This window comes from Bicyclus anynana, chromosome 5, assembly GCF_947172395.1.
Source record: "Bicyclus anynana chromosome 5, ilBicAnyn1.1, whole genome shotgun sequence".
Taxonomy (NCBI): domain Eukaryota; kingdom Metazoa; phylum Arthropoda; class Insecta; order Lepidoptera; family Nymphalidae; genus Bicyclus; species Bicyclus anynana.
The window spans coordinates 275,769-302,492 of NC_069087.1; the positions used below are offsets into that span (position 1 = coordinate 275,769).

Genomic DNA, 26,724 nt, shown 5'->3' on the forward strand with positions numbered 1-26,724 from the left:
TTGGTTACGAACATTTATTATTAAAATCTTTATCTACAAACATATAAAAGATGTTACAATATCACATGCACTGCTCACTGCTCACTGCTCACTGCGACACGAATAAATTAAACATTAAACAACTCGGTCGGAACCAGTAACGATACTATTGGGAGTGCATCTGCAGCAACTACATACGATCATTTACTTATTTACATTTTATAATTTCCAACTTCTTTATTATATTGAGGTTTTCAATCTTAGTTTTTGAAAGGGTATTTTGTAAGACCCTCAGAAGACCCCATAATTATGTTTTTTTATTAATTATTATTGAAAACATTCATTACATTTGTTTTTTAGGCATCAATATGTCTTACACATTAGTCTTTTAGTGAAAACATTTATTATTAGTTTTTACTCAAAAGGAAGTGTTCTTTAATAAATCTTTGCTTTTTTATTTTTCATATCTCTAAACAAGTTAATCTATAAAGGTAAAATTAACTATTTAAAACCTTTAATAAGTTTTGTTTAGAATTTGTTTTTTTATTTACGTTATCAGTTTCATTTGATTGCTCATTTTTCAAAAACCACTATTGGGTCTGTTTTTTTTATAATAATAGTTAGAGTTCTTCTCGTTCTTCGTTGTCTATGGTTTATAGTTTAGTTACTGGGTTCCAACTATATTCTATCTTATCAATCTACAAGCACAAGGCCTACTGTTGGCCCACGTGGTCGATCTGCGACTGCAGGTTGTTGATCACTTCTGACGGCAGCTGGTCGCCGAGGATCTCGAACAAGTTGATCTTTTGGTTGCCGGGGATGGACTCGTACGCTGCGAGCTCTACGCCTTCTTGTACCTGTTTATAGAATGGTTTTTTGTTTAGAACTCAACATACAATAAAATCATTTTCATCTCACTTGCTCGGAACTACTTTTGCAATTTTAAATATGACCAAGCAAAAGTTTTTCCAGGCTGGCAAAGTAATTTTTTAAAATATGAATTTAATATTTAAAAACTTTCGAAATAAGGGTGTTCCTTAAAGTAATTATAATAAATATGTAAGTTATTTATTTAACTTAGTTAAAATTTTGCATAAATTTTTTATCATATCTATCTATTTAGAAATTGGGATATCTTCATTATAATAATAAATTTTCGTGTTACAGCATCAGCGAACCCAGTGGAAAATCGAGTAGGACGTTGATGGGTAAGCAAGAACCACTTCCTACAATGCGTCCAGTTCCTCTCAGATAGGAACACAGCAATGCTGTTTGGCGGATTATTTCTGTGTAACGATGAGCCTCATAAACTCACGAGGTCCTGGATTACACTTCTGGGCCAAGCTATAAAATATTGAGCTTTTCTTGTTGCTAAAGAATGTTCAGTAAATATTCTCAGCCCAAAGATGGTGGTATCACATCCCGGTGCTTCGGAGAGAACGTCGGGCCATCATCCCAGTCAATGTACCTAATGTCTGTTGAAAATTCATACATTATTGTCAACAAATAACCAAACCGCATTGGCGCAGTATGATTGATCAAAACTCTATATCGTTCCTCTTATAAGGAGGTCAGGTCCTGTAGATGAGCAGACAAAAAAGCGAATAAAGAATGAGCCTCACTAACCTTCTGTATAACAGCATCCTTGGGGATAAGGAAGGTGCTCTGCGCCTGCTTGATGGCCTCCTTGCTGTAGGCCGCGCCCTCCCGCTGCGGCGCCGCCGCCGCCGCCGCCGCCAGCACCAACAGCACCACGACTGACCTCATTGTTATCTGGTACACAGTAGTCAGTACACCTGCTGGACAATTCATATTCTCATGACATCCCAAGTAGATAGTTATCAAGATCATAGTAGTGAATGGCAAGTAGAAAAACATTGCGTATAAAACGAATAATACTTCGCGTTTTTCAATAACATTCGGTGCCTAGTATATTTTTCATAGTATTTTCAAACAGCAATGTGACGTGATAATGGTACAAAATCTGTAAACTAAGCGGAATGTACGAGTGACATAATATGACATTATCGTATGGCACGGTGACCCGACATGTAACTACGACATAATAATGTAACTTTAGATGATAGAACGCAGCGAGAGAGCGAATTAAAAAATTGCGTAACGACGAGGAAACGCGGCGACCGATAATAAATAATTTAAATAAAGAAGAGCGAGAGAAAGCGCGCTCACGATCCTGACTCGACGAAGTGAATTACAATACAAATGTTTCGTTCGCCATTCTCTTATCAATATGTAGGAGTATAGTAAACTTTGACGATCATTGCAACTACCACAATACACCGAGAATGTTCATATTAGTCGTCGAAACATAAACGGATGTATACAGGTTACGGGAATCAAATTCCCGTAGGAAATGCCACAGGAGTCGCGGGGGTCTGCGTGAAAAATGTAACCAATTAGTAGTTTTAAAATCTAATAACTATGATAACGTTTTGGCCAATGGTTAGGTTCTTTTTTTATGAGGCTGCCTTTAAGAGGGTTATTAACAAAGTTGGATTGGTGTTACCACCTAATTTTCCTAGATTTTCCCGAAAATCGCTCACTCAATGTGTTAGTCGAACAAGATAGAAATCATTGCCTAACGTATGCTTTTCGCTTGGATTTTCGCAGAAGAATTTCAGTACCTACTTGTTCAAATTGAAATTTAGTGTGAGAGAAAGTGCAATTTTTACATTATTATATAAAAAGGTACAAAAACAAGATTCACCTTCACACAGGAAGTAAAACTATAACAAATGTAAACAGTAATTGTTATCAATTGTAAATTATAATACTGTATGACTTTTTCAAAAGAGCAACTGTTGAGTTTCTTGCCGGTATCTTCTCAGCAGGACCTGCCTTCCGAACCGGTGGTAGAATCTTTACAAATAGTCAACTGACGTGTCAAAAGTGCTTGTAAACTGAGCCTACTTGAAATAAATGATTTTTGATTTTGATTTTGATTTTGATTAATTAAAAGTAAAGCTATGAATGCTCTATAGAACGGTTGTAGTTTGTAATGTAACCAAAAAACATTCAAGTAAAAATATTTTCCACTATGTAACTGTTAATCAAGTGAACATGATCTACCTTACATAATGACTGCCATATCGGACGCCCGGCCGCTCATCTAGCGGTCGTCTCTATATACAGACACTGAGAATCTGTCATTATGTATGTATGTAGTCGGTCCAAATGAGCACTACTTAACGTAACATAAATAAAACGTTAATATATCACTAAGGCCACGAGTTCCACTGATTAATTATTTGCATTAATACAATGTAATTCAGATGCGCGCGCACTGTACGAGTATACCAAGGTGTTTCTAAAGAATAATAGTCAATTGTATAAACAAAACAAATAAACCCCAAAGTGTGCTACAAGAGGAGTATAACAATAGTTTAACGGACGAGAGATTGAGTTTTTCTTTCAATTTCAACACAACTTTAACGCAAACGTTAATTACAATTTTTAATTTGAGCATTAAAATATGTTTAATATAAATAACATGAGTTATGAAAATGTAACATACGTTTCTGTATTAGTAAGAAAATGGCTTCAACCAATTAACGTACAAAAACCATGAAATTGTACTTAAATTGTTACGAACACATTGAACTAGTTCACATCTAACCCCCGCAACTAGTAGTTCATTAAATAGTAAATATACTACGACAATAATAGTTAAATTTAACTGTAAAACTGTCTAAAATAAAGATAAGAAACGTGGACATTACTATCTACATTGAACACGTAACACACAACTCCACGGTGACACACAATATTAATACATTACTTAGTTTGGGATGTTTCTCGAAGATATTCATATAGGTATTCATACCACTTCCCTAGTTACATAAACAAACGCGATGTGTATCACTCGTAGATTGTCGGGAAAGTTGCGAGAAACACACACTTTGTCATTTTATAAAAAAATATATATAAAAAGTATTTGTAAATAATACGAAATACGTTTAAAGTTCTATTAACGTATCATGATTTATAGTTCCATGTAAAACTCCACTGTTGTTTAAAAGTGTGCACTTCTTTATTCAATTCACTTCTGATCACTTTGAAAATTAATTCAACTACGGCTACAAAATACAAGTTTACAGTTGTACAGCTATAGGTGGGCTTATTAAAACTGAGAAGTCAATTAACAAGATAAAACGAGTCTTCATTAAATCAATTAAGTTTATTATGAAAGGAAGAGAGACTATAATAAAAGATGTAATTAAAAAGTTCAGTACAAAATAATATTGCAAGGTCCAAAATAAGGTTACCAAAAATAAAACGTAGGTAAGTAGGTACTCGTTGTATATAATGTATTTTGTGATTTCTGATAAAGTGCGTCGAACACAAAGTTTCCAATTAAATTTTTACAGTTATGTTTATTTATCCACTATTTTTGTGGGACAACACTATTGGGGTAGGGCATCATATCAAAACACTATTTTCTTAGAACACTCTCCTTAGAAGTATACGTTTACGCCGAAGAAAGGTCGTCAAAGATGACATTTAACATTTGAAGCTGCTTTGAAGAGTGACTTCTAAAGAGCATAGAAAGTTTATCACTTGTAGCTATTGATTTATGTCGTCTCAAACGTGAAGATTAAAGGTAAAGCCGCTTTTGGAAATACAAATATTAGCAGCTTACTGAAATTATGATTCACTATTTTTGTAATTGTATCACAAAAAAATACTGATTTGAAATCATAAAAACTTATCTTTACCAAATCGAAAACTCTGTACTCAACGGATATTTATCATAAATCACAACAATTTAAAAATCATAATTAGATATTGATGCACTACATAATTATTATAAGTTAGTAAGTAGACAGTACCTAACTCGTAATGTGGTTAAGGGACTCACCAGCGAGTTCGCAGAGTGCGGCGCGCGCGCCATAGCCCTGCTCATATAGACACCCCTCTTGGGCAAAGCTCCCCCCTAAAGCACTTTCACCGCCCCCGCCCCGCGCCGCGCCGCCCCGCACCGCGCAGCAGCCTCCGCAGCGATGGAGCCACGAAATAACGCAGAGCGAGATGAAAATTTGTGATGAAAATATTATATGATCACATTTTTAATCATGTGAATTATGGCTCAGCAGATTTAATAGGGTTTCCACATAATTTTTAATTGATTTCAGTCAGTGGCGAGCAGAAGTCTTTAACTGGGTTAGTTATTATAGACTATATTATACGTAGGTACTAATGTAAAATGGCTTCTCCAATACAGATTCACAATGCATCCTTAGTCTTGGAAGTGCATTTTCACATCTATAAAGTGCACTACCTTCAATCTTCAGCAGTAATGACTTGACGTGCGCTTGAGGCGCAGCTGGGTGTATCATCCCCAATTTCCTTAATTTCCTTACTTACTCAAAATCTTGTAATTGTAAACTTTAACATAGGCAGTAATAATTATATTTTTTTTAATCAGTACTGTTTATCGCAGAATAGATTTGTTTATTTTGAGATAGTTATTCTAATTTAGCGCTTGTTTAGTGGCTCTCCAAGGAGTAAGGATTGGACAAATTACCGCGATTTTCAAATCTCGATCTCAATCGAATACACTGATACCTTACAGCTTATAAATCACCATCAATAACATTAGGTAGGTGCCTCAGCTGTGACGTTAGCCTTGCCTACCCTTTCCTCTGTATTACCTATTAACTATTGTGGTATATTATTCAAAAGTGGTAGATTAAGCAAAGCCTACCTACCTATGCAAAAAGTTCCGACGAATTAAGAAGAAATAAGATATTGAAAACTGTCTGCGACGTCGGCCAGTATTTAATATATAAATAAATATTAGCCGACGCAGACATTACAAATAAACAAATGCTCAAAAAGCTCACTACTACCTTTTGAAATAAAATTCATTATCAGACGCCCGCGGCTTCGTCCGTCAAATTTTCAAAAAGCCTTGATAAGTGATTCCCTGTCATATTCATTGAGTACCTCCTCATATTCCCTCGCCCAATCCATAAAATTTAAATTTTCTAAAATATCTATAAACTTACAGTCACTCACTTATCCCTTTTTTAGACTACTCTTGGAGCATTTACAAGCATAATTTACTGTGTCGACCACGTAATTTTACTCTTAAAGTTACATTAACCACATACAATTACGTACATAAATACCAGCCACAGTGCCTAAAGTGACATGTTATGTCGTCTCCGATGTTTTATCAAAACCGGATACAGCGACTGCGGCGTTTCGAGGCGCATATGACGTCACGGTTGTCGTAGGTAGTACTTTCATATTATTGTTCGCTATACTCTAATGTGTAAAGCGAGTGTTAGGAAACTTCTTCGCAAAAACACGATCTGTCAAGTGCGTGTAAATAGACCATTAAATATTTGCAAGTCTTATTTACGACTGCCGGTGAATGTGTTGGGTGTAAGCTACAGAATAATATATCTTCCTTACCTATTACTTCGACTACAATTTCATTTAATTTATTTTAAACATGTATTCTTTCAAAAATATCTATAATCGAGAAAGTAGTGGGAAGTGGCTGGATGAGTAAAGCGGAGGATCGTGTGTGGTGATGCGCTCTCGGGAAGGCCTATGTCGAGCAGTGGACGAATACAGACTGTTGATTGATTGAATCTTGTTTATAAATTCTCATATGACGCGTTATATATTTGTAAGTGAGTGCTAAACAATGGTTTTTAAGTACCCCCTCCGTATCACTCTCAATAATTTTAGCAATGCGTTTCTGTTGTGCTGACGTTATTCAGTTTAACACACACAAACGAGTTTGTGCTGACAGTTGTCACCGTACTACTACATCCAAAGCTTCCGAAAATAAAATATCTCTATCGTTAAGATAGTGGCGTGCATAAATCCGTGAAAAAGGTAATAAAATCGGTGAAATCCGTAAAAAATGTAGGCTGAGACAACGTCCTGCGATCCTTGCATGTCTCCCTCGCTTCTTTCACTCTCAGAATTCCTTTCATACAAGTTTAGGCTTAGAGCACTCTTGACTTGGCCTTTAGTGACAATGTCCTGGATTTGGTCCAAGAACGTTTGCCTTGGCTTTCCCCTTCCAACATTTCCATACACCCTCGCTTTATAAATCCTTTTATTAAGCGAGGGTGAATTCTCCTTTTTCGATTTTACTAAATCTTTTTTACTACCATTTGTAGGTCTAATAATATCTAAAGCGCCAATTCTAATCAACTGACCTACCTACCTTTAGCAGACCTACTTTAGTTACATCCACATCCAAATGACCAAGCGCACAATATTGCAACAGCGCGTGTTGGAAAGGTAAAGTGCATAACTTTAATTAGTGATGTTTACGGGTGAAGGCACGGCGGGCGCGGCAGCCTACGATTGTTTCCGCAACCGTGTTACCTCACACAGCATCACCGCGGCTATCTAATGGCTGCATCTTCATCTAGAACGCGCCCGTATTTAGGTGCATGAGTCGTTATGGAGCTTTCACATCTAATAGTCACGACTATTTGCAGGCTCACTGTCAAGCTTTGTAAGAGCGTACAAATAAAGAGGACTTTTTATATTACTAGCTGATCCGGCAAACTTACGATTTTTTGCGACACTTCCACAACAAAAACTTTGCTATATTTAGGTACTTAATTTCTTAATAATCGTTATCTATATTCCCAATTCTATTATTACATTTTTAAGGAAATAATAATATTATATTGATTATTTTTTGAACTTAATCCTTTAACAATTATTAAGAAGACATTATTAAATTTTCCTACCTTCCCACGTTACTTGAAATCTTAGATCATTACAATGATTTGTATCTTAAAATATTTTGTATATCTTAAAATAAAAAAGAAAATCCTAATAGTTTTGGTCGTACGCAAGCGTTCCACGCGTTGCCCAACCGCAGAGCGAGCGAATGTCGCGAGTGGACGCGACTGCCCTCTGACCTCGCCTCGCAACGTTGTCTCGTCGCCTCGTATCATGAAGCCAAGTCGCTTCCAACTGAACCGTCATGACCTAGTCTAACACGACATACAACATGGAGATTGTACTTTTGATGTCTTTTTTTAACGAATGAACCGGTTTTGATGCTCTTGATTGATCGAGATGGTTCTCAACTTAAACTTCTCGTGCAAACGTGAAACGTTCTGCATCGACATCATATAAAATCGGCAAAACTATCGAAACCGATGCCCGTGTTTCGAGCCACGTGAGTCAGTGTGTGTTTAAGGATCTTCTAAATTGTGTAAATGTTTTTTTTATTTATTAGCTTCATTGTTTTTTTTAATCGACTTCAAAAAAGGAGGAGGTTCTAAAATCAACATGTATGTTTTTTTTTTTAAAGTTTGTTACCTCATAACTTCGACATTTCTTAACCAATTTTGAAAATTATTTTTTCATTTCAAAGATACTTCCAGATTGGTCCGAATTTGGTCAGAATTTTCATTAATATTGGTATAATATTGTCCGTACTGTGGCGCTTTCGTTCATTCTACTAGACACACTAAAAACAGAAAAATAAAAATTTTCTGCTACCTTCTGATCACTGAAGGCAGTGCCAGCACAGTGATACATTAACTAAGCCATTTCCAGCTAAGCTAAGCAATTCTTGCAGAAACAGCTTTAATTAGTACCGCCTTCAAAGTTATTTTAGTTTATTTTTGTGATTTTGAAATCGGTTGAATTTTTTGTTAACAAGATTTTAATCATTCAATAACACTGTTGCCCTTTACTGCAATCTCATCTGATCCTGATTAAGTGACGGTGCAGTCTAGGATGGCAGCGTGTTTACTTAGAACTTACTTCTCTCTGACGATTTGTATGTGGCATCGTGCCGGTGCGCTAAATCAGTTGCCGGTCCATCTTTGCTGGTACCTAGCTGCCGGCCAATGGCTACCACCATACTAGACCATGACTAATTTAGAAAATATTTGAATAGACAGATGCCGTTGTAGGCAGAATAAATACTATTTAACACTGAAACACCAATTCTCGCACCGTGACCAAATTACTATACTTAATAAGATAGGAGAGCTTACGTTACATAATTTACTTATGTCGTAGTGTTAAATATATTGATTTACTCTTTAGTTAAAGCTTTTATTTATTTTATTTAACAGTTTTTAGTTCCAAAATCAAGCCCATTTGACATACAAAGTATGTATGAAAAAAATATTAGGCACTTAACTAACTTGTCGTGTAACTTGTCAAAATTTCACCGGTACATAATCAAATTAAAAAGAAGCTGCAATCGGTATCGTCTGAACATTACTAACTGAATTTTATTCTTACAACCAGATTTATTTATAACTTTGTTACAACAAAATTTTAAAATACAACAAAGCTTTTGTGTGAAGTCAAGCTCAAAAGTTAAACTTGGTAAGTTACGGAGTTAGGTTAGGTTACAAATTTCAAGTATTATAAAGAATCTGTCGATCGAAAGGGTTTTCGAAAATAAAATACGAGTGAATTTCAGTCTAAATTGTTTTATTTGTAAAAAACAATAGTTTTAAATAAAATACAAATGAGCACATGCGCTTATTGCCCGGGAAAAGATACGGTCTTCCGGAGCAAGAAGGAGCATCCAGGACCAACTTAGTGGAACGAACCGAACGCTGGCCTCGCCCGAACTTAAAAACGGATACACAGCTAAAACAGTATAAAGAATTCAAGAATAGGTACGTCCAGAAAATATTTGTCTGCTTCCAAACACTCTTACAACATATTTGAGCCTTCTCAGGAATAAAAAGCTTTCCCTCAACAACATCTCGGTATATCATAAAAGTGCAGTAAATAACGGCTATGTGCGTCACATGTATACTAATTGAACTAGAACTATTCATAAGGTTGAATATTTTGTATCAAATTCGTTTTGTACCAACCGACTTTGTTGCGTCCGTTCGAAGCGGCGTCGACTACGAGCTGGTCTGTACGGAGTGAAGGCAACGTGGAGTGTGGCGTCGGACTGAGCGGGTGTTGGACACTCGGACACGAGCGAACAACGTGTTACATTAGTTTACGTCACGTTAAACGTAATAGTTACGAAGTTGGCACTCTATTTGAGCTGAACTTGAATCACAGTCAATATACAAGATATAGATTCAATTTCGATCAACACTAAGTTTCATTTTGTGAAAAATAAATCGAGTGGATAGACAACATCCCACTTTTATGTACTGAATTTGAATTGGACAAGTTCGGTTAAAATCCTGAGTGTGCGAGAAGTCCGACACCGTGTAAGGGGCAGGCGCTCGCCTGTCACAGGATGACTAGCTTAGTTGCTTACTTATCAATCCTACTCACGTTACTGCCACTAAAATAAATAACTTATGCTAACACGAAAAGCTTTTACTTGTTTACTTCGACGACGCGTCGCAAGCGCGCCCCGCGCTCGCCATCGTCCCGCGATACGCTATCATCTAAAATTATAAATAATTTGTCCAGCTAATACAATTAATAAATTCAACCGAACGTCTGGCGTCTACTTACATTAAAGTTATAAATATAGATCCGCTGCGCTACGCTGCACGGACGTCAATTGACAATTAAATTATCCGATAGGCTCTTCGTAATGATATACCTAATAGTCTCTACGTAACTTATAGTTTCAAGAACGAAACTTAATAACTACAAAATGCTGAAGCTGAGGTTCCGTCGACAGTCGCCCGCGCGCGCGCTCACGGGGTGGTCGGCGATTCCGTGGTTTCTTCCGTTGTTTTTTCCTCGGCATCTGAATCTGTCGTAGTGACGTCTGCATCGTTGACGACTTCGCGTGACGCACTGGTGTCGCTATCGGTAGTTGCCTCGGTTGGCGCCTTGGTTGGTTGGTTTGTAACCTCCTCACTGGAGGATTCCTCGGATGTTGGTTTCTCATTGTTCTTTTTCATGACGACTTTAGTTGGCCGCCTGTTGATCGTCGGGACGTATGATTGTGTTATTATTTCAATATCTTTCCTATTTGTCATGACCGTCTTATTTTCAGGTGTGTCATCTGACACATTATCGATTATAGGTGGTTTTGTGGTAGGTTCTACTTTGTCGTATGGTGGAGGAGAGTCTGTAATATTGTCGGTGTCATCCTCGATCTCCACCACCTTTTGTTTCGACAGGGGTACGGCTACTTTGTTCTTGATTGGTATTTCAGTGATAGAATTTAAATTCCAGTTTTTGTTTTTGCTTTTGTAACCAGCAGCTACGTTGACTGGAATTAATTCCTCGGAGTCAGAGATAGTAGTTGGACTGGAGGCTTCATTGGGTCCCGTTGTGTGGTCACTGATGGATGCGACGTCACCGACTAAGTTAATGAGATCTGTTAAAACATTATTGTTCCTCGCACGAGGAGGCTCAATTATAGCAGAGCTTTTATTAGTTTCTGACGATACTTTAATCAACTCCACGTCTTCTGTTGCACTTTCCTGTGAGTTAAAGGATGTTGGTATAAATTCTGTGGTTTCTTCGTTATCAAACGATTGGCCTTCGCTTTGAGTTACAGTACTCTTAGATTCAGTGTAAGGTTCCCCAATCTCTGGCAATATCGTGGATGACTCTAAATAATCCGACGTGGAGATAGTAATTTTGTCTTTATTATCTTTGTCTGAAGTTTCACGGGGATTTTGATCACTCGTTTCTATTGGAATAGAACTGAACTCAGTTCGTGATATAATTTCTGTAGATTTAGATAAGGTACTAGTTTGTTGCTCTGACACATCTATCGATTCTATATTTTCTGATGTTTTTTGTAGTGGTTCCGAAGTTGTAGTGTCATTTAAATTGGATTCAGAAATATTCTCTTCAACGTTTAGCTGGATTTCGTTCAAATATTTTGGTGCGACATCAGTATCAGATAATTCTGTGGATTCATCACCCACGATATCTGATGTGACTGCACTTTCTGTGACATCAAGAAAGTCGCCAGTGACGTCATCGGAAATTAATGATGGTACATTTAAAATTTCGGTAGGTATCACCGATCTCATGTTAAGTACAGAATTTTCTCTTGATGTCGGTGAAGGTTGTACGGTGCTCGCTACGTCTTTGAGAGTACTAGACTCAAAAGATGTCTCTTGTGTATTAAATTTTGTACTCGAGGCTGCTTCAGTAACAAAGCTGACTGATGTCACACTGGGTTCCTTAAAAATTGGTTCCTCCGTAGAAATTGGCACATTCGATACGCTTGTGACCACATGGTCTATTGGCACATGTTCACTTTCTAAATTTTGGTCAGGTATTATTTCTTCTTCATGATTTCCTATGAATAAATCATCAGGAATCGGCGGAAATGCAGGATTGTGATCCAAATCCTCTTCTTCAAGCATCGGAGCTTTAGTAGTTAATGGCTCCGTATGTAGAATAACAGTTGGACCTCCCATCATTGGAATAATGCTAGGTATTTGATGTTCAAAAGTACTAACACTGTCTTGTTCAGTAGAAAGACTTATCTTGGATGGAGATGGGTCATCGTTGCTTTTTATTTCAGCTGACTTTTCGTTTGACGTTGTAAGCATTTCCGAAAGGGTTGTGTCCTTTGTTTCTGGTTTGTCGCCGTTTTCAGTTGACTCCACACTCGATGGGTTTTTTTCAGAAGTGACTTCTCTGGGAATAAGGGGTGATTTCGATGACGAATATTCAGCAACTTCGATGCTCTGTGACGGTAATATTTCCTTTATCTTAACATTGGTAATAACAGGAATTTCAGAAACTGGCGTAATCTCTTTTATGGTAATTTCGGGCATCAGCGGCTCAGCAGGTGGGGCGGGAGCGTCGCTCGGTTCCATCTCATCTACTGAAGAAGGATTCGGAATCAACGGAGTCATGCCGGGCAATGATGTTACACCTGAAATAACAGTAATTCCTGTATTAAGAAATCGTCGGATGAAAGTTTCTAACATATTTCTACTATATAAATAACTATAGTCATTTATAAAGATTGTTCTGTGTTGAATGTTAAACATTTTGTTTGGAATAGGCCATAAATTATACGTAAAATAAACCTTCAAAATTGTACAATCCTTCATGTGGGTAACCTGATATATAATAATTATGGTGAAAAAAAATAGGGTGCCGCTGGATTTAGGTGGCTCAAATCGTAATGTTTGTCATTACGGGAGCTTTATGTCCGACTGATAATATAATATTATCGGCTGATAATAATGATGATCATATCGTACAAGGTGCAAACCATTCTCCAATAACACTTATTAGAAATGTTGACGCAAATAAACGAATATAATTAAGTCACACGAGAGCGCATAAGCGCAGTCCTCGTGTGAGTTAACAGAGACTTCAGTCGCTGTTGGCGAACCGGCGAAGCTGAGCAGGCGGTACCTCTGACGGGGCAGTTGTCGTACTCGGGGCAGCAGCGGCCGGGCACGACGCGCGGGCGGCAGTCGTCGCGCACGAAGCACGCGATGCGCCGGCACACCACCTCGCCGCCCTGGCAGTAGCACACGCGGCACGGGTCCGCCGGGTCCACCAGCTTCTCGCCGTTGCCGTAGATGCGCCCCTCCTGCTCGCACTCTGGAACATTGCACACGACCATCACTCGTCCGTGTCGTGACTCTCTGAACATACAGAGGAGTCGATGAGCTGGTGTCGACTCTTAGTTACCGTTGTGTGGTGCATTAACTGCCTCATTGGTTCGGTCGAATGAAGACGGGTCCTCGATCGAGCTCAATTGTGGCAATGAATTGTTGATGAATGAGCTTATCTTTCGTATAGGAAATTCTTAGTAGCAGCTTAAATTTGGGAAGTTGGTAGTGTTTGAGCTTCGGAGCAATATCATAACCATTTGATACACTCATTACACAGTCAAACCTTAGCCTCCAATTCGCATTTGAGCAGTGATGTGATTCAATGACTCTTGAACGAGTAAGGTCTAGTTCTGAAGTGAGCTATCCTTCAGTTTGTTTATCGAGGTTGATCGTAGTACTCACCGCACTGGTAGGTGGGGCAGCAGAGGTCGGGCCGGTGCACCGCCTTGCAGCCGGGGCGCGGCTCACAGCGCTCGCGCGCACAAAGCACGTCGCCGCGCGCGCAGCTGCAGCGCTCGCACGGACTGGGGCCCGGGAACTCGTCGCCCGGCATGTACACCACGTCGCCTAGCGCGCAGCTGCCTGCAACCATCACCAGACATTGTGTTACATCGCACTCAGAGGAGCTGGGACGAAGGCTAGACTAGGTTGAGTGAGAAGGATCACCTCATTACATCATAGTAGTAGACTAGCGGAGACCAGTGACACGATAGCACAAATAACCGGACAGGAGGACTTCAAGCGAATTGCAGAGAGCTGTTGTTGGCGGCTCGAGACCATTGTGTTTGGAAGTCCTATCTGCAGCAGTGGTCGTCCATCGGCTGATAATGATGATGATGACTCAAGGGAGAATCACGATACAGCATTAGCGGACGCCCCGCCATAGGAGAACGAACGCGATTATAGATCGAAAGCAGTTTATGAGCTCAGTGTGAAAATTGGTTAGATATACCTGTCTCACAGCTGGAGACAGACACAAGCACAGATGAAGATAAAACTGGGTCGCTCGACTTTATGAACGTATTTATTTTGCATTTTTTTATGAAAATGTGACACATTTGGTATTCTCAAACAGGTTTCATTACGTCACATGAGAATGCTTAGGTAATGTGATGAACCTTCAATATTTATTAGCAAATGTATACTTTTAACAATGCAACATAATAATTGAATATTTAAAAATATTTCTTTCACAAAATAACGCCTCATTGTATTAAATTGTTAACAACTGTTTTTATATAGCGTGTGTATAAAATCACACACATTTGTAATTCAATAAAATATTATAATTAATAATACAAACGTTTACCTTCTTTTAATCCCAAGTCGGCACTCGTGATGTTGACCGGCAAAGGAACTGAAAAAGAAAGAAAATAACATAAATAACGATGACGTGCCTAGAATACGAATACGTGGCATCCGTACTGCAAACATTCTTTAACACAGTACAGTACAGTACATAGTACCTTTAATATTTACGATATGGCGGTACAAGTTTGAATGATAATAATTATAAAAGATTATATTCTTCATTTTAATTTATTTATTGATATGCGAAAAGATTTTCATTTACAGAAGAAACAATCACACCCTTCAGCTTTCTATTGAGACAGTATACTTTGGTACATATATTTAATTAATGGTAGAAAGAAACTAATCTTCATAACCACTCTAGGCTCTCATCGGTGCGGAGTTCACGAGTCCTTCATTTTCCATCGACCCCGTAGCCGAGAAAGTACGCAATCTCGAGAAAGAACTTTTTATCCGCTGCGAACAATCTGAAGACGACAATTTTTTGTGAATATCACTTGACATTTCCCAACTTTCCCAACAAGCGATATTGTCTCTCTACTGCTCGAGAGTTGCGGCCATTTTTGACTTTTGATGATTTTTGTACAGAGAAGGACTAGGCCAACTTTTTTAAGTAACATTTTTTTAAATAAACAGGATCTTACTTTTGAACCACAGAGCTACCATAGAGGTACATTTTATGAATTCACAGGTCTGAGTTTGCCTTTAGTTTATATTCTCTGACTGACATCACAGTTATGATTAAGTAATCTACAAAAAAGGATTTACCTTAACGTTAATTAGTATTACAATATTTCGAAATCTGAAGAAAAATGTTGAAAACGTTATGAAAACGTAACTCAACTTGATAAATGATTTTGGTTGAAAGAGTTTCGTGGGTCGCTGTAACATATGTACCTACAGCACAGCAATAGCCCATCAGTGCACGGACGGGCGCTCAAGCGTGCGCGCTTGCAACCAGTGCTGCAGCCCTGCGTTACGCGGACAGACACGTAACTGTTGTAATGTACAACTATGTACTCTATAAACCAACCAATAAAGTACTTAGGTGTACTCCGCATTCTTTCAGATATCTGTGAACTCGAACTTGAAATTGCCGAAATATTTGTAAATAGATAGATAATTTAAAATAGGCTAGGGTCTGGAAATATGATTGAATGACCACCGAGAAGATTTCAGTGTATGAATGAGTCTTACATAGCCCTACGAATCTCCCTAGTTATGAATCTCACTCAAAAAAACTCATTTGAAAAAAGGAAGAGCTAGTTTTCAGTAGGCCAATAAAATTACAGGCAACACTTCTGACATACATTGACGGTCATTGTAAAATACGTTTCAGTAAAGTAACGATAAGATGGGCCATCAATTCCACTATTAGTATTGATAAAAAGAATATGAATATGAGATTTTATTTAAACGGAATTTTTGCTCATACTTAGTTGTTTTACTTTTTAACGATGCGGGCTGTAAATATTAACGTACTCTGGAGCACATATTGACAGGGACCACCACTCTATATTAAAGTCTCCGTCATCAAATTAATAAAGAAGAGAGGCAGAAATTCTAAATATTAAATTAATTAATAAAAAAGGCAAAATAAGCAAAGGTTTGACGAGAAAACTGAATTAATTCACCGGTGCTGTCGTCCGGACATCGTGTTTTCAGCAAACTGCGAAACGTTATAGTTTTAAAGTTATTATTATTTTTTGTATATTTTTTGATACACCAAAAGAACCATCGTTTATATACAACGTGTCCCAAAATTCAACGATAAGCGGGCGCCAAAAGATTGACCTGCTCATGAGCACTTAAGGAAAAATAATAAAAAAAATATACCTAAATTTTTTTTTTAGTTACAAAATAAATTTTAAAATTCTTTGAAAATTTACACCTTGTATGATATTTTGAACTACCGCAGCTACAATTTCTTAAATATGCTTAAGATTTTTTTTGTATCGGAACCTAAGTAGTACTACTATTCACCACAACTCTTAAAAACACCACAATGCCCGCAGTTTTTACACAAAAAAAAATCAAAATATTTTTTTTCCCTCAAATTTTTAAAGATTTTTACTTTCAGTCTACTTTGACTCATGGTCTTGCAAAAAAAAGTATGAACACCGCTATGGCAAGTTATTTTCAAAGTTGACGCAACTAATCAAGATTTCAAAATAGTATAATACCCTAGGATAACTAGTCACAAAAAAAAATATGCGTACCATTTGTAAACAAGAACCAAATTTCTTAATTGTTCTTGTTGTTAGTAATAAATTTTACTATGTTCCAAAAATGTGTTTGTTATTTTAATTACACAACATTAAAGTAAATGTTCGAATTGTTTTCCACCGGCATTAATACAGGCACGACATCGCCTTAAAAACGACCGTTTTATTTTTCGCGCATATCTTCTAGCATTGATATGTGCCGCAGCCTGAGTGATTTTTTGCCGAAGCTCGTCCAATGTCGTAATCGGTTTTGCGTAGATCCTGTCTTTGAGACAACCCCAATAAAAGAAATCCAGGGGGTTTAGGTCGGGTGATCGGGGTGGCCATAGGATAGGACCAAGTCGCCCGATCCAACGCCCCGGATACTCGTGGTCTAGGTATTGTCTCACAGGACGAGCGTAGTGAGCTGGGCAACCATCATTTTGATACCACATATTTTGAAGGTCGCTTAGGGGGACGTCTTCTAGTAATTCTTGCAAATCATTTTGTAAAAAGTTCAAATAACTGTCCCCATCTAAGTTTCCTTGTAATTCAAAAGGCCCAATCACTTTTCCATTTAAAATGCCCGTCCATAAGTTGACCTTAAATTGATATTGGGATTTGTCTTCTCTCATCAGGTGCGGATTCTCATTGCTCCAGCTGTGTAGGTTGTGAAGATTTAAATAGCCATCTTTCTTGCAGGTTGTTTCATCCGACCATAGTACTTTATCCAAGAACTGAGGATCTTCCCGATGCTTTTGAAGCATCACTCGGCAAAATGCGATCCGCAGTGGATAGTCCCGTGATAGTAACGTTTGTACACGTCTGTAATGATATGGGTGTAGCCGATGACGTTTTAGTATTCGATGTGCTGAACTTTTTGGGATTCCCGTAGCTGCTTCTATGGCACGCACTGAGGTAGTTGAATCAATGTTTATTTCATTGAGAACTTCTTCATCGCATTCCGATCTAGGTCTTCCAGCGTTTCTTCTAGCTGACGGCAAACGACCCTCCGAAAACGCTTGATGCACATTCATAAATACCCGATAATCTGGATATCTTTGAGCGTTTGGGTACCTTTCTCGATACAATCTGCTAGCAGCGTTAGCATTGCACCGACATTCTCCATAAATGAGATGCATGTTAGCGTATTCCATCGGCGTGTATGGTTGCGGCATGATAACGCTAAACAGTCCAAAATACACCAAAAGTCCAATTCACAAAACACAGGCACAGTCCAAAATAATGCCAGGTCAGTTCAGTTTGCAGATCACTTAAGTCCAGTCCAAAATGCAAAGCCAAAAGTCGTTAGTACGAGAGCCACGTCAATTGAATACGGAAAGTTGCGCAGTAAACAAAGGAGCAGAGCGTACTGACTTGCTGGGAACAGGATTTTCTTTACCTGCATCATTGTCATTCAACAAAGAACATCTGTCTATCCCTCTCTAACGTATACTTATCGCTATCTTTCTCTCTCTCTCTCTCTCTCTTATTTTTAAATGTTATCGTTCGTTCCATTAAAATTCTAGGAAATTGCAACGTATGACTCACATCATTTTGTGCATAAAGTAAAAGTGATTTCTAGGAGCAAAAACATTTTAGAAATTTAGTTCTTGTTTACAAATGGTACGCATATTTTTTTTTTGCGACTAGTTATCCTAGGGTATTATACTATTTTGAAATCTTGATTAGTTGCGTCAACTTTGAAAATAACTTGCCATAGCGGTGTTCATACTTTTTTTTGCAAGACCATGAGTCAAAGTAGACTGAAAGTAAAAATCTTTAAAAATTTGAGGGAAAAAAAATATTTTGATATTTTTTTGTGTAAAAACTGCGGGCATTGTGGTGTTTTTAAGAGTTGTGGTGAATAGTAGTACTACTTAGGTTCCGATACAAAAAAAATCTTAAGCATATTTAAGAAATTGTAGCTGCGGTAGTTCAAAATATCATACAAGGTGTAAATTTTCAAAGAATTTTAAAATTTATTTTGTAACTAAAAAAAAAATTTAGGTATATTTTTTTTATTATTTTTCCTTAAGTGCTCATGAGCAGGTCAATCTTTTGGCGCCCGCTTATCGTTGAATTTTGGGACACGTTGTATATTATTACCCTCAGTTTAAGAAATCTGAGTATCTAGTTACCAACTAGTAATCTACCAGTAAACAACCCCAAATTTTTTGGGTCCCTTTTATAGTGTCGCAAGGAAATCTAGGTCGGTCACTCAATGTCAATCACAGAGACGTATCAAATTAAGAACGAAATAAAAATCACTTAGTTATGATAATAAATCAGGAAGAACTTCTTCTGTGATCAAGACGTTCGATTTACTCATGCACGAAGAGCGGAGGGCGGCGATTGGTCTCGCTGATCTTGATCAAGTGTAAAGTGCTGTTCACAAGCAGAAGGGTTTTGAGAACTCTTCATAATGGGGAGGGAGAGTTTACTTGTTATTATTTGACTTGATTGTGAGATTTTGTAAGGTTCTTCCAAAAATTTTGACAAGTCTACTACGAACTAATATTTGTAACATACGGGTAAGTGTGATATTTTTTCATAATAGATAAGACTTGCGTTTAACTGCAATTATAACTGGTGTTCATCTTTACTAATATTATAAAGCTGAAGAGTTTGTTTGTTTGATTGAACGCGCTAATCTCAGGAACTACTGGTCCGATTTGAAAAATTCTTTCAGTGTTAGATAGCCCATTTATCGAGGAAGATATATTATCCGTATATACCGTTTTCCTACAGGAACGGGAACCACGCGGGTAAAACCGCGCGGCGTCAGCTAGTCATTTATACAATCATTTACTTGGAAGCACATCTGCAGCCAAACACTAATTTGTCTTAATATAAATGGGAAAGGTCATTCATGACGAAATCTCGAAAACCAATTGACTTACAAATATGTTGGCAGGGAAGTGGTTTACGAACGAATTTTGCATGAGGGCCGAATTATGGAGGTCTAAAGGAGGACGAAGTCGCGGGCGTCCGCTAGTAGTATAAAAAGAAAAGAATCCATGAGGGAGGCATTGTGAGGCGAGGCTTATGTCACAATACGCCGTGGTCAATGTTGCGCTTCCCGAAGCGTTGCGGCGGTGTCGAGTGGCGGCATTGACTCGACCTCTGCCGCCTGCAGTCTGCCCCGCCCTAGTGTGGGCCTCGAGCTCTTAGCGTTAGCGAGAGCCTCTTCGCTGAGGAAAGTGCTTCTGCACATCACAGAGCTTTTGCTTAACACGCGTTTAACTGCCGATAACGAAGACTTTGGGATGCACTTTTGAAACACATGCAAACAACAAACAGGTATATGGTTTGCAGATTTGTTAGTTTAAAAATGCGAATTTAATAAAAATATTATAACCAATGGATAACATGTTAAAAGTACCTACCAACTCTAATGAATTAGAAGATAAGAAAACTGAAATGCAGATATTTGATTTACACAGAGCTCCCTCAAGGAGTAGTCGGTAGTCAGTGATCGAGCAAGTTGTGTGTCATCACATGGGCGCCCTAACCAGACAAGTTATTTTCTTTAAAATTTAATTTAATGCGGACTTCAAAAACAAAACATAAAATAGTGTCTATACATATAATAGCTTAATATAATATACAGACAAATACTTAATATATTGAGGTTTTATAGCAAAGTAAATAAGAATGACAAATAAAATCTAATTATAGTTGAAACAATGTCGCATATTGTACCTATATACGTATATTCTATATACGTCATTGGTTTGAAAGATAGCTAAACCTGATTTCCTATTTACAAAAGCTCTGAAAAAGTCTTTTATTCCTCAAATTCCTCGTACTAGATCTATTCACCTCTAAATTGATTAACTACTAGTCTGAAAGGGCATTCACTACCTCCCATTACTCTTTTGACGCGGATGAGGGTGTGCAGAGGGTAGGAGGGAGCGAGGGTGATCTAATTCAGCTAAATGATTGCCGCCCGCACTTGCGAGACAGCCACTTAGTTGGGCTATTAGTATCCCGACACGTGGATACCTAACTAGTAATTTACGCAACTGCGTTAGTTATAAAATACAAAAGGTAAGTTATTCACCTTTGTATATTATAATGTTAAACAATGTTAGATACTCGAATACTATGTACTTACTAGATTGAAACATTAGACAAGGAAAAATATTTTTAAAAATAGTAGAAAAAACCCTTTCCTAGACGAATTCTATCACAAAGCTGCAGACGAAGTCGCAGATGTCCGCTAGTGAATAATAAAGTAATGCCTATTTTAACGAAGGTATCTTCGGAATGATCGTTGGAATTGGGTCGGTTTTTTAAATCAGTTGATTAGACAACGTCGCGTGATTAGTTGCTATTAAGTGCCACCCCGTAGCATCTCTGTTAACTACGTACCTACAACTATATAGTATAGTTACTAGCCTAGCATTATGCCGTAACGAGCAACGTGTCACGATATTTGAAATTCAATCGTCTCATGTCGGTGCTTTGTTATATCACACGAGGAATGAAAACACAGAGTGATTCACGTGTACCTGACCTAAGGCTGCCCACACAATGGCGCTTGTCGCGATACGCACGACACCAACGACGCAGCAGTCGCAGGCATTGCCAGGCGTCACATATGTTTGCACCTCTATGACGTATCAAAAAGTCAAAATTAATTTATTTCAAGTAGGCTAGGTATTACATGCACTTTTGAAACTTGCCAATTGTTACTATAAAATATAGTTAAATTCTTAATTTTTTTATTGTTCACCATTATCAGGATATTTTAACAGCCCCCTACAGAGCCAGGACTCTCTCCTTGTACAGGAGGGGATATGGAGTTAAGACCCACTACGCTTCAACGGTTGGCAGTCTATGAAATTGACCGATTTACCCTAGTTGTACATTTTAGATTCAATATCTCCTGAGGATATTCTCGTTTCGGAAAGAACCACACGTAGAGTATTTTCCATCGGTCACTCCGATAACTTTATTTTCCATCGTTGTACGTCGATTGGATTCGTCGGGATTTGGCAGAGAATAAATCAACTATTCATAATGAACTTCCGCAAAGTAACGCCTATAATATGAGTTATAATTCCTTAACTTTTGTTTATGGCTGGTATGTGTTTGCAGCATCCAGTATGTAGGTAGCCTTAGGTTTAGTCAGTGTGCAAGAGCGCGCGGGCGGCGGGGGAAGGCGCGGGGCAGGAGGGTGTTTACTTGCACCGAAAGGTCACGTTCGCGCGTCCTGTCATGTGTCATCTCGATCTTTGCTTATCGATAATATTATCTCATGGACGTCGTTTCGAGTACCGACGGGCGGAGAGTTTAATCATCTGTGGATAAGTACCCACTACCCACCAATTACACTCCTATATCTTTTGACCTCAGACCAGTTACATGACATCAGATCTGCATCGCACCCAAATTCACCAACAATTGTCTGTCATTTTTAAGGTGTAAACGACGAGAAAAACTTAGACATCGAAAATATTTAACACCACTGTAATATTTTGTGTCCTTACATGACACTGCACACTACTACTATTTTTATTCGCAATACACACATACACATGTGTAATTTTTACTCAGATTAACAAACACGTTGCACAGAATATTCAATTACTGGATTGATGTTTTCTGTTCTGGCTGAAGAATCGATTTTTTACCCTACAAGAATGAAATAGAAGAAATCCTCCTTTAGACGGAGGGTAATAAAAATACTTACCAACGTAAAGTAACTTCATCATTTAGTACACTAGAAGTTGTTGATCGTTTTTTACGCTATTTAACTATACAAACCGGCATTTTTAGTTTGTATTAACGCGTTAGATCGTTGATTCTTGATTTTTGACAGAGGGGTAATTTCTATCAAGTACCTACCTACCTTACATTCCTTTACCTTCGGTACCTTCTTTTCAGTTTCTCCCTTAATTGTACACATGCAAATTATGGTCAAAGTGCAAAAGTAAGTAGGTTTCTGTCTGTAGGTTAGGTATCTGTCCAGAAATTTTCGTGTACACCTATTTGGCAGATAATTTACACGTTCCAGTACACATTACACGTACGCTACACCATTTACAAGATTGGCAGCGGTAGAGCTATGTATGTGCTACAACGCAATATATTTGAGGATCTCGGAGGGCCAGAGGTCTGATACAGGGTGTCACGGCGCGGATCGATACCGCCCCTCGCCCCTCGCCGGGCCCTCCTGTACTCCAATATATCTATACTTGCTGTGGTAGTTTTTAGTTCATCTATTGTTCGTATTTGCTAATATTTCGTGATGCGCAATATTTTGTATATGAATTCTAGAATGTTATCGAACCTTTTTCATATTTCTTATTTCCTTTGATATACCGTTTCCGTTTGGTATCTGATCAGGTGCTCCAAGGTTCAAGTTCAGAATATTAAATATGAACTCTACAAAAAACATCATTCATCTGATAGTGATTGATTTAAAATCAAACATTATCACATTGGGCTGATAAAATAGGTTGATAATGATAATTGTTTACTCTACTGAGTATTATCTCCTCGGACTCGTACTTACCTCACCACCTCACATGTTAATCGTTGATAAGGTAGCTTTTCATCAATAAAGGAATGTTTAAAATTGAGTTTATTAGTGTAGGCGTGAAAGCGTAACAAACATTCATTTTCACATTTTCATTTATTCGTTAGGATTCGTTATTAATCCGTTGTATTGGTTCGCAGAGCTGCAAACATCGGCTAGTTTATAACTTCAATGGGAAATTGTTGTTATCAGTCGGCGGTAGTAGGGCGCGCGCGATAGCACGGCCGCGCCACTAGCACGTTCCTCCCATTAGGCCCGTCGCCCTCTTGACACACTTGCACTACGACAAAGGGAGAAAAATCCCTCTCAAGAGGAAAATCTCATCCGTGGAATCGCTAAGTCGTTTTCCTCGGGAACTGACTGAGAGTACTTTGTATGTAATGTAGGATACGTTTATATTATTCGCTTCATACAATTACATATTCCACGTAACGAGCGGGAAAGAGCAAATTGCAAATTTATACATGCTATAAAGACTAACGCTATAAATTTCTTATTTATTCTGTGAAAGAATAATTATGTGGTTCGAGTCTTGTGTAGGGTTATGTATGAAGTATTGAACTTTTCTTTTGTCTAAGACATTCTCAGAAACAACCCGGAGTTGAGAAGAAGGAAGATGATGGCGTTTTTATCGTTATTGTAAACATCTGATACTAGTAGTAAAAGAGTCAATTATCGGACCCAGAGTCAGGCCTAAGGTCAGACTCAAGACTCATATATGGAAGGAATGTCTATACTGGACCGATCAAATATGATGACAATCATGAATGTGTGCTATTAATTCTACTAAGTTAATGACCTTTGTAAGAAAAAACTCATCCATATTCGGAATTGATAAATATATTTGGGTATTGTTTTCACAAATAAATTCATTTGTATTTTTATCTACTCTCTTATCATACTTAATCGTAAAAGTTCTATTAAGAATTAAAATAATAGTCCTCAAAAGTCAAAAGGGGATTTCAGTTGTAAAAAATATAAAAACAGAAATACTTTTACGAGTAGTTTCCTCGTTACATGTGTGCGAGTTGAGTACCTCTTACTTTTTTTCAATCCGTTATAATATGTGGGTTATAAAAGCGAAGCTAGGTCGAGTATTGCATTATACATGTTTTTAATAATATAAAAGCTTCTTTGAAAGTTCCCTTGAAATCTCTCCCACATAATACTTAAATATAAAAAGAGGGAAAGGAAATGAAACATTTTCATAACATTATGTAACGGCGCTCGAGAAAAATGAGTTTTCCATAAATCAGAAATGCTTTCAAGCCTTTTTCACGGATTAAAGAACGACATTGTTGCGAGTTTTCCGCAATAATTGAATACTCACAACATTATGTACGAGTATGTAAAACACTGTATGGACAAAACGTAGGTTCTCTTATATATTTTGTAATACAAAAGATGTAAGTAATTAATGGATTGTTGTTACTTAAAAGATCTAACATGTTTATAGGACATTTTAAAATTAAGTTTTCTTTGTCTTTACAAAAGAATGTGAACACATGGAATGTCTACCTGTTCCTTGTCACGTGATCTAGCCACGTTCTATACAGTAACAGGGTTTACAAACACATCCTCCAGTGACCTTCCCTCCAGACTGTTTATGAGAAATCCTAACAAAACTTCAGTTTATTTTGTAGCAGCCGAACCCCGGAGCTCATAACCGTGACTCAACGCCATATAAGCACTGAAGCCTTAAGGCAGTAACTCCGCGGCAGCTGTAGAGCAAGGAGCAGAGGGCGTGGCCGCAGTTGGCACATATTTGATCGCAACACATTCCGTCGAGACAACGAGATGTGCGCGTCATTACTAACCGCACGCCACATGGTATGTTCATTGTACGTGCCTAATTTTTCTTCTATCCTTAATTACCTTGTATTACAAAACTAATAACAATATTTTTTTTAATATTGTAAAATATAGAATAAACAAGACAGACGACAAATTGCTGGTATTTTATAAAAAAGCCTATTAAAAAAAATATGTAAGTATTGGTATTTTAAATGATGTAATTATTCTATACATGCCAATCCAATAAGCCCAAGGAATTTAGAAAAAAAAATTATTGGCTAATTGATAAAAGTCTGAACAAGGCATTCACTGTAACTTTGTACTTTGTTTATTTTTAATACAACAATTATTATTTAATTCATTTAATTTTAAAACATAATTAATACACATTACATTAAATATTGTATTGTAAAACCGAATATTTTGAGTCGAAATTAATTATACATTGAACTGATATTACGAGTTGAAGTATATATAGCATTAGCGAAAATTCAAGTAGTAATAAATTATTTTAGTTACTATTATAATACTCATAACTGGTAATTAATTACACGTTGTATTAATTATTGCCGGGTAGATTAAAGCATATATAATGCAACACGTGTGAGTAATTTGTTTTCCAAAATTGCCGGTAAATCGCACACAAGTAGACAAATAACCACAATTAACATCGGCCGTTAGACGTACGACCTCATTTATGAACTACAAGATGTTTTACTACTTACGTAAGCCGTTTAATCCATATGTGAATATGGTGAAATTAAATATGTAACATTTTTATTATAAAACACGGCTAAAACTCACGTGATACAACGTCGGAATATGAATAACACTCACGACAATTTAAATCCTAATGAATGAAGAGTAATTTGAACTTTTCTTACAATTCCAAGTTTAAGTAATTTGATGCCGCAGAAGTAACGCGCTTCTCATAAATTATATGTATTCCATTGTATTTATCTACATCATAAAACATAGGTATATCAAAAAAGCGGATAAACTTTGAATACTATTTCCCGGGTTAATATGAATTAGGTTGCGATTTCAATCAAGCAGTTAATTAAAATTTTCAACAGACTCTTTTACTACGAATACAACTTCATCAAAATCCGTTCATCTAATATTGTGCGATTAAGTAACAATTTCCGAACATATAATACGTTTCAACTTTATCGTCCCTAGGTCCATTTAAATGAAGTATATATCTCTCTATAATATTCTTTCTCTCTATAATAGTATATTTATTTTTTTTAAATTGATGTGACAGTAACATACCACACCGCAAATCGAGCCGCGCTCGGAATGTCGCCGGGCCGGCCGCGCGCCCGGGGCTGTCTAGCAACCATCACGACAACCACACATAACCATAACCGTAACCATA

The 26,724-nt window shown here is 37.5% G+C and overlaps 2 protein-coding genes across 3 annotated transcripts in view; both read right to left on the minus strand.

Moving 5' to 3' along the window:
• LOC112052598 (uncharacterized) lies at positions 1-4,944 on the minus strand. Of its 2 annotated transcripts, none has more exons than XM_052881806.1 (3): positions 4,859-4,944; positions 1,606-1,775; positions 1-836 (listed from the first exon to the last, which is right to left on the minus strand). In XM_052881806.1, the coding sequence occupies exons 2-3, from the start codon at positions 1,744-1,746 to the stop codon at positions 693-695; spliced, it is 285 nt and encodes a 94-aa protein (XP_052737766.1). In that variant the 5' UTR covers positions 1,747-1,775; positions 4,859-4,944; the 3' UTR covers positions 1-692. The 2 variants fall into 2 exon arrangements, with proteins under 2 accessions (XP_052737766.1, XP_023947514.2); XM_024091746.2 differs by having other exon boundaries at positions 4,830-4,903.
• Positions 4,945-9,424: 4,480 nt separating this feature from the next.
• Positions 9,425-26,724, minus strand: part of LOC112052601 (papilin) — a 63,461-nt gene continuing 46,161 nt past the window's right edge. Inside the window, exons 3-6 of the mRNA XM_024091747.2 lie at positions 14,794-14,841; positions 13,887-14,066; positions 13,279-13,470; positions 9,425-12,787 (exon numbers count right to left, since the gene is read on the minus strand). Coding sequence (XP_023947515.2) covers positions 10,632-12,787; positions 13,279-13,470; positions 13,887-14,066; positions 14,794-14,841 — 2,576 coding nt within the window. The 3' untranslated portion in view covers positions 9,425-10,631. The remainder of the gene's footprint in view (positions 12,788-13,278; positions 13,471-13,886; positions 14,067-14,793; positions 14,842-26,724) is intronic.

Coding starts and splice junctions, on each gene's coding strand:
- LOC112052598 (XM_052881806.1), bottom strand. CDS start 1,746: ATGAGGTCAGTCGTGGTGCTGTTGGTGCTGGCGGCGGCGGCGGCGGCG. Junction 837..1,605: donor AGGATGCTGTTATACAGAAG/GTTAGTGAGGCT, acceptor TTCTATAAACAG/GTACAAGAAGGCGTAGAGCT.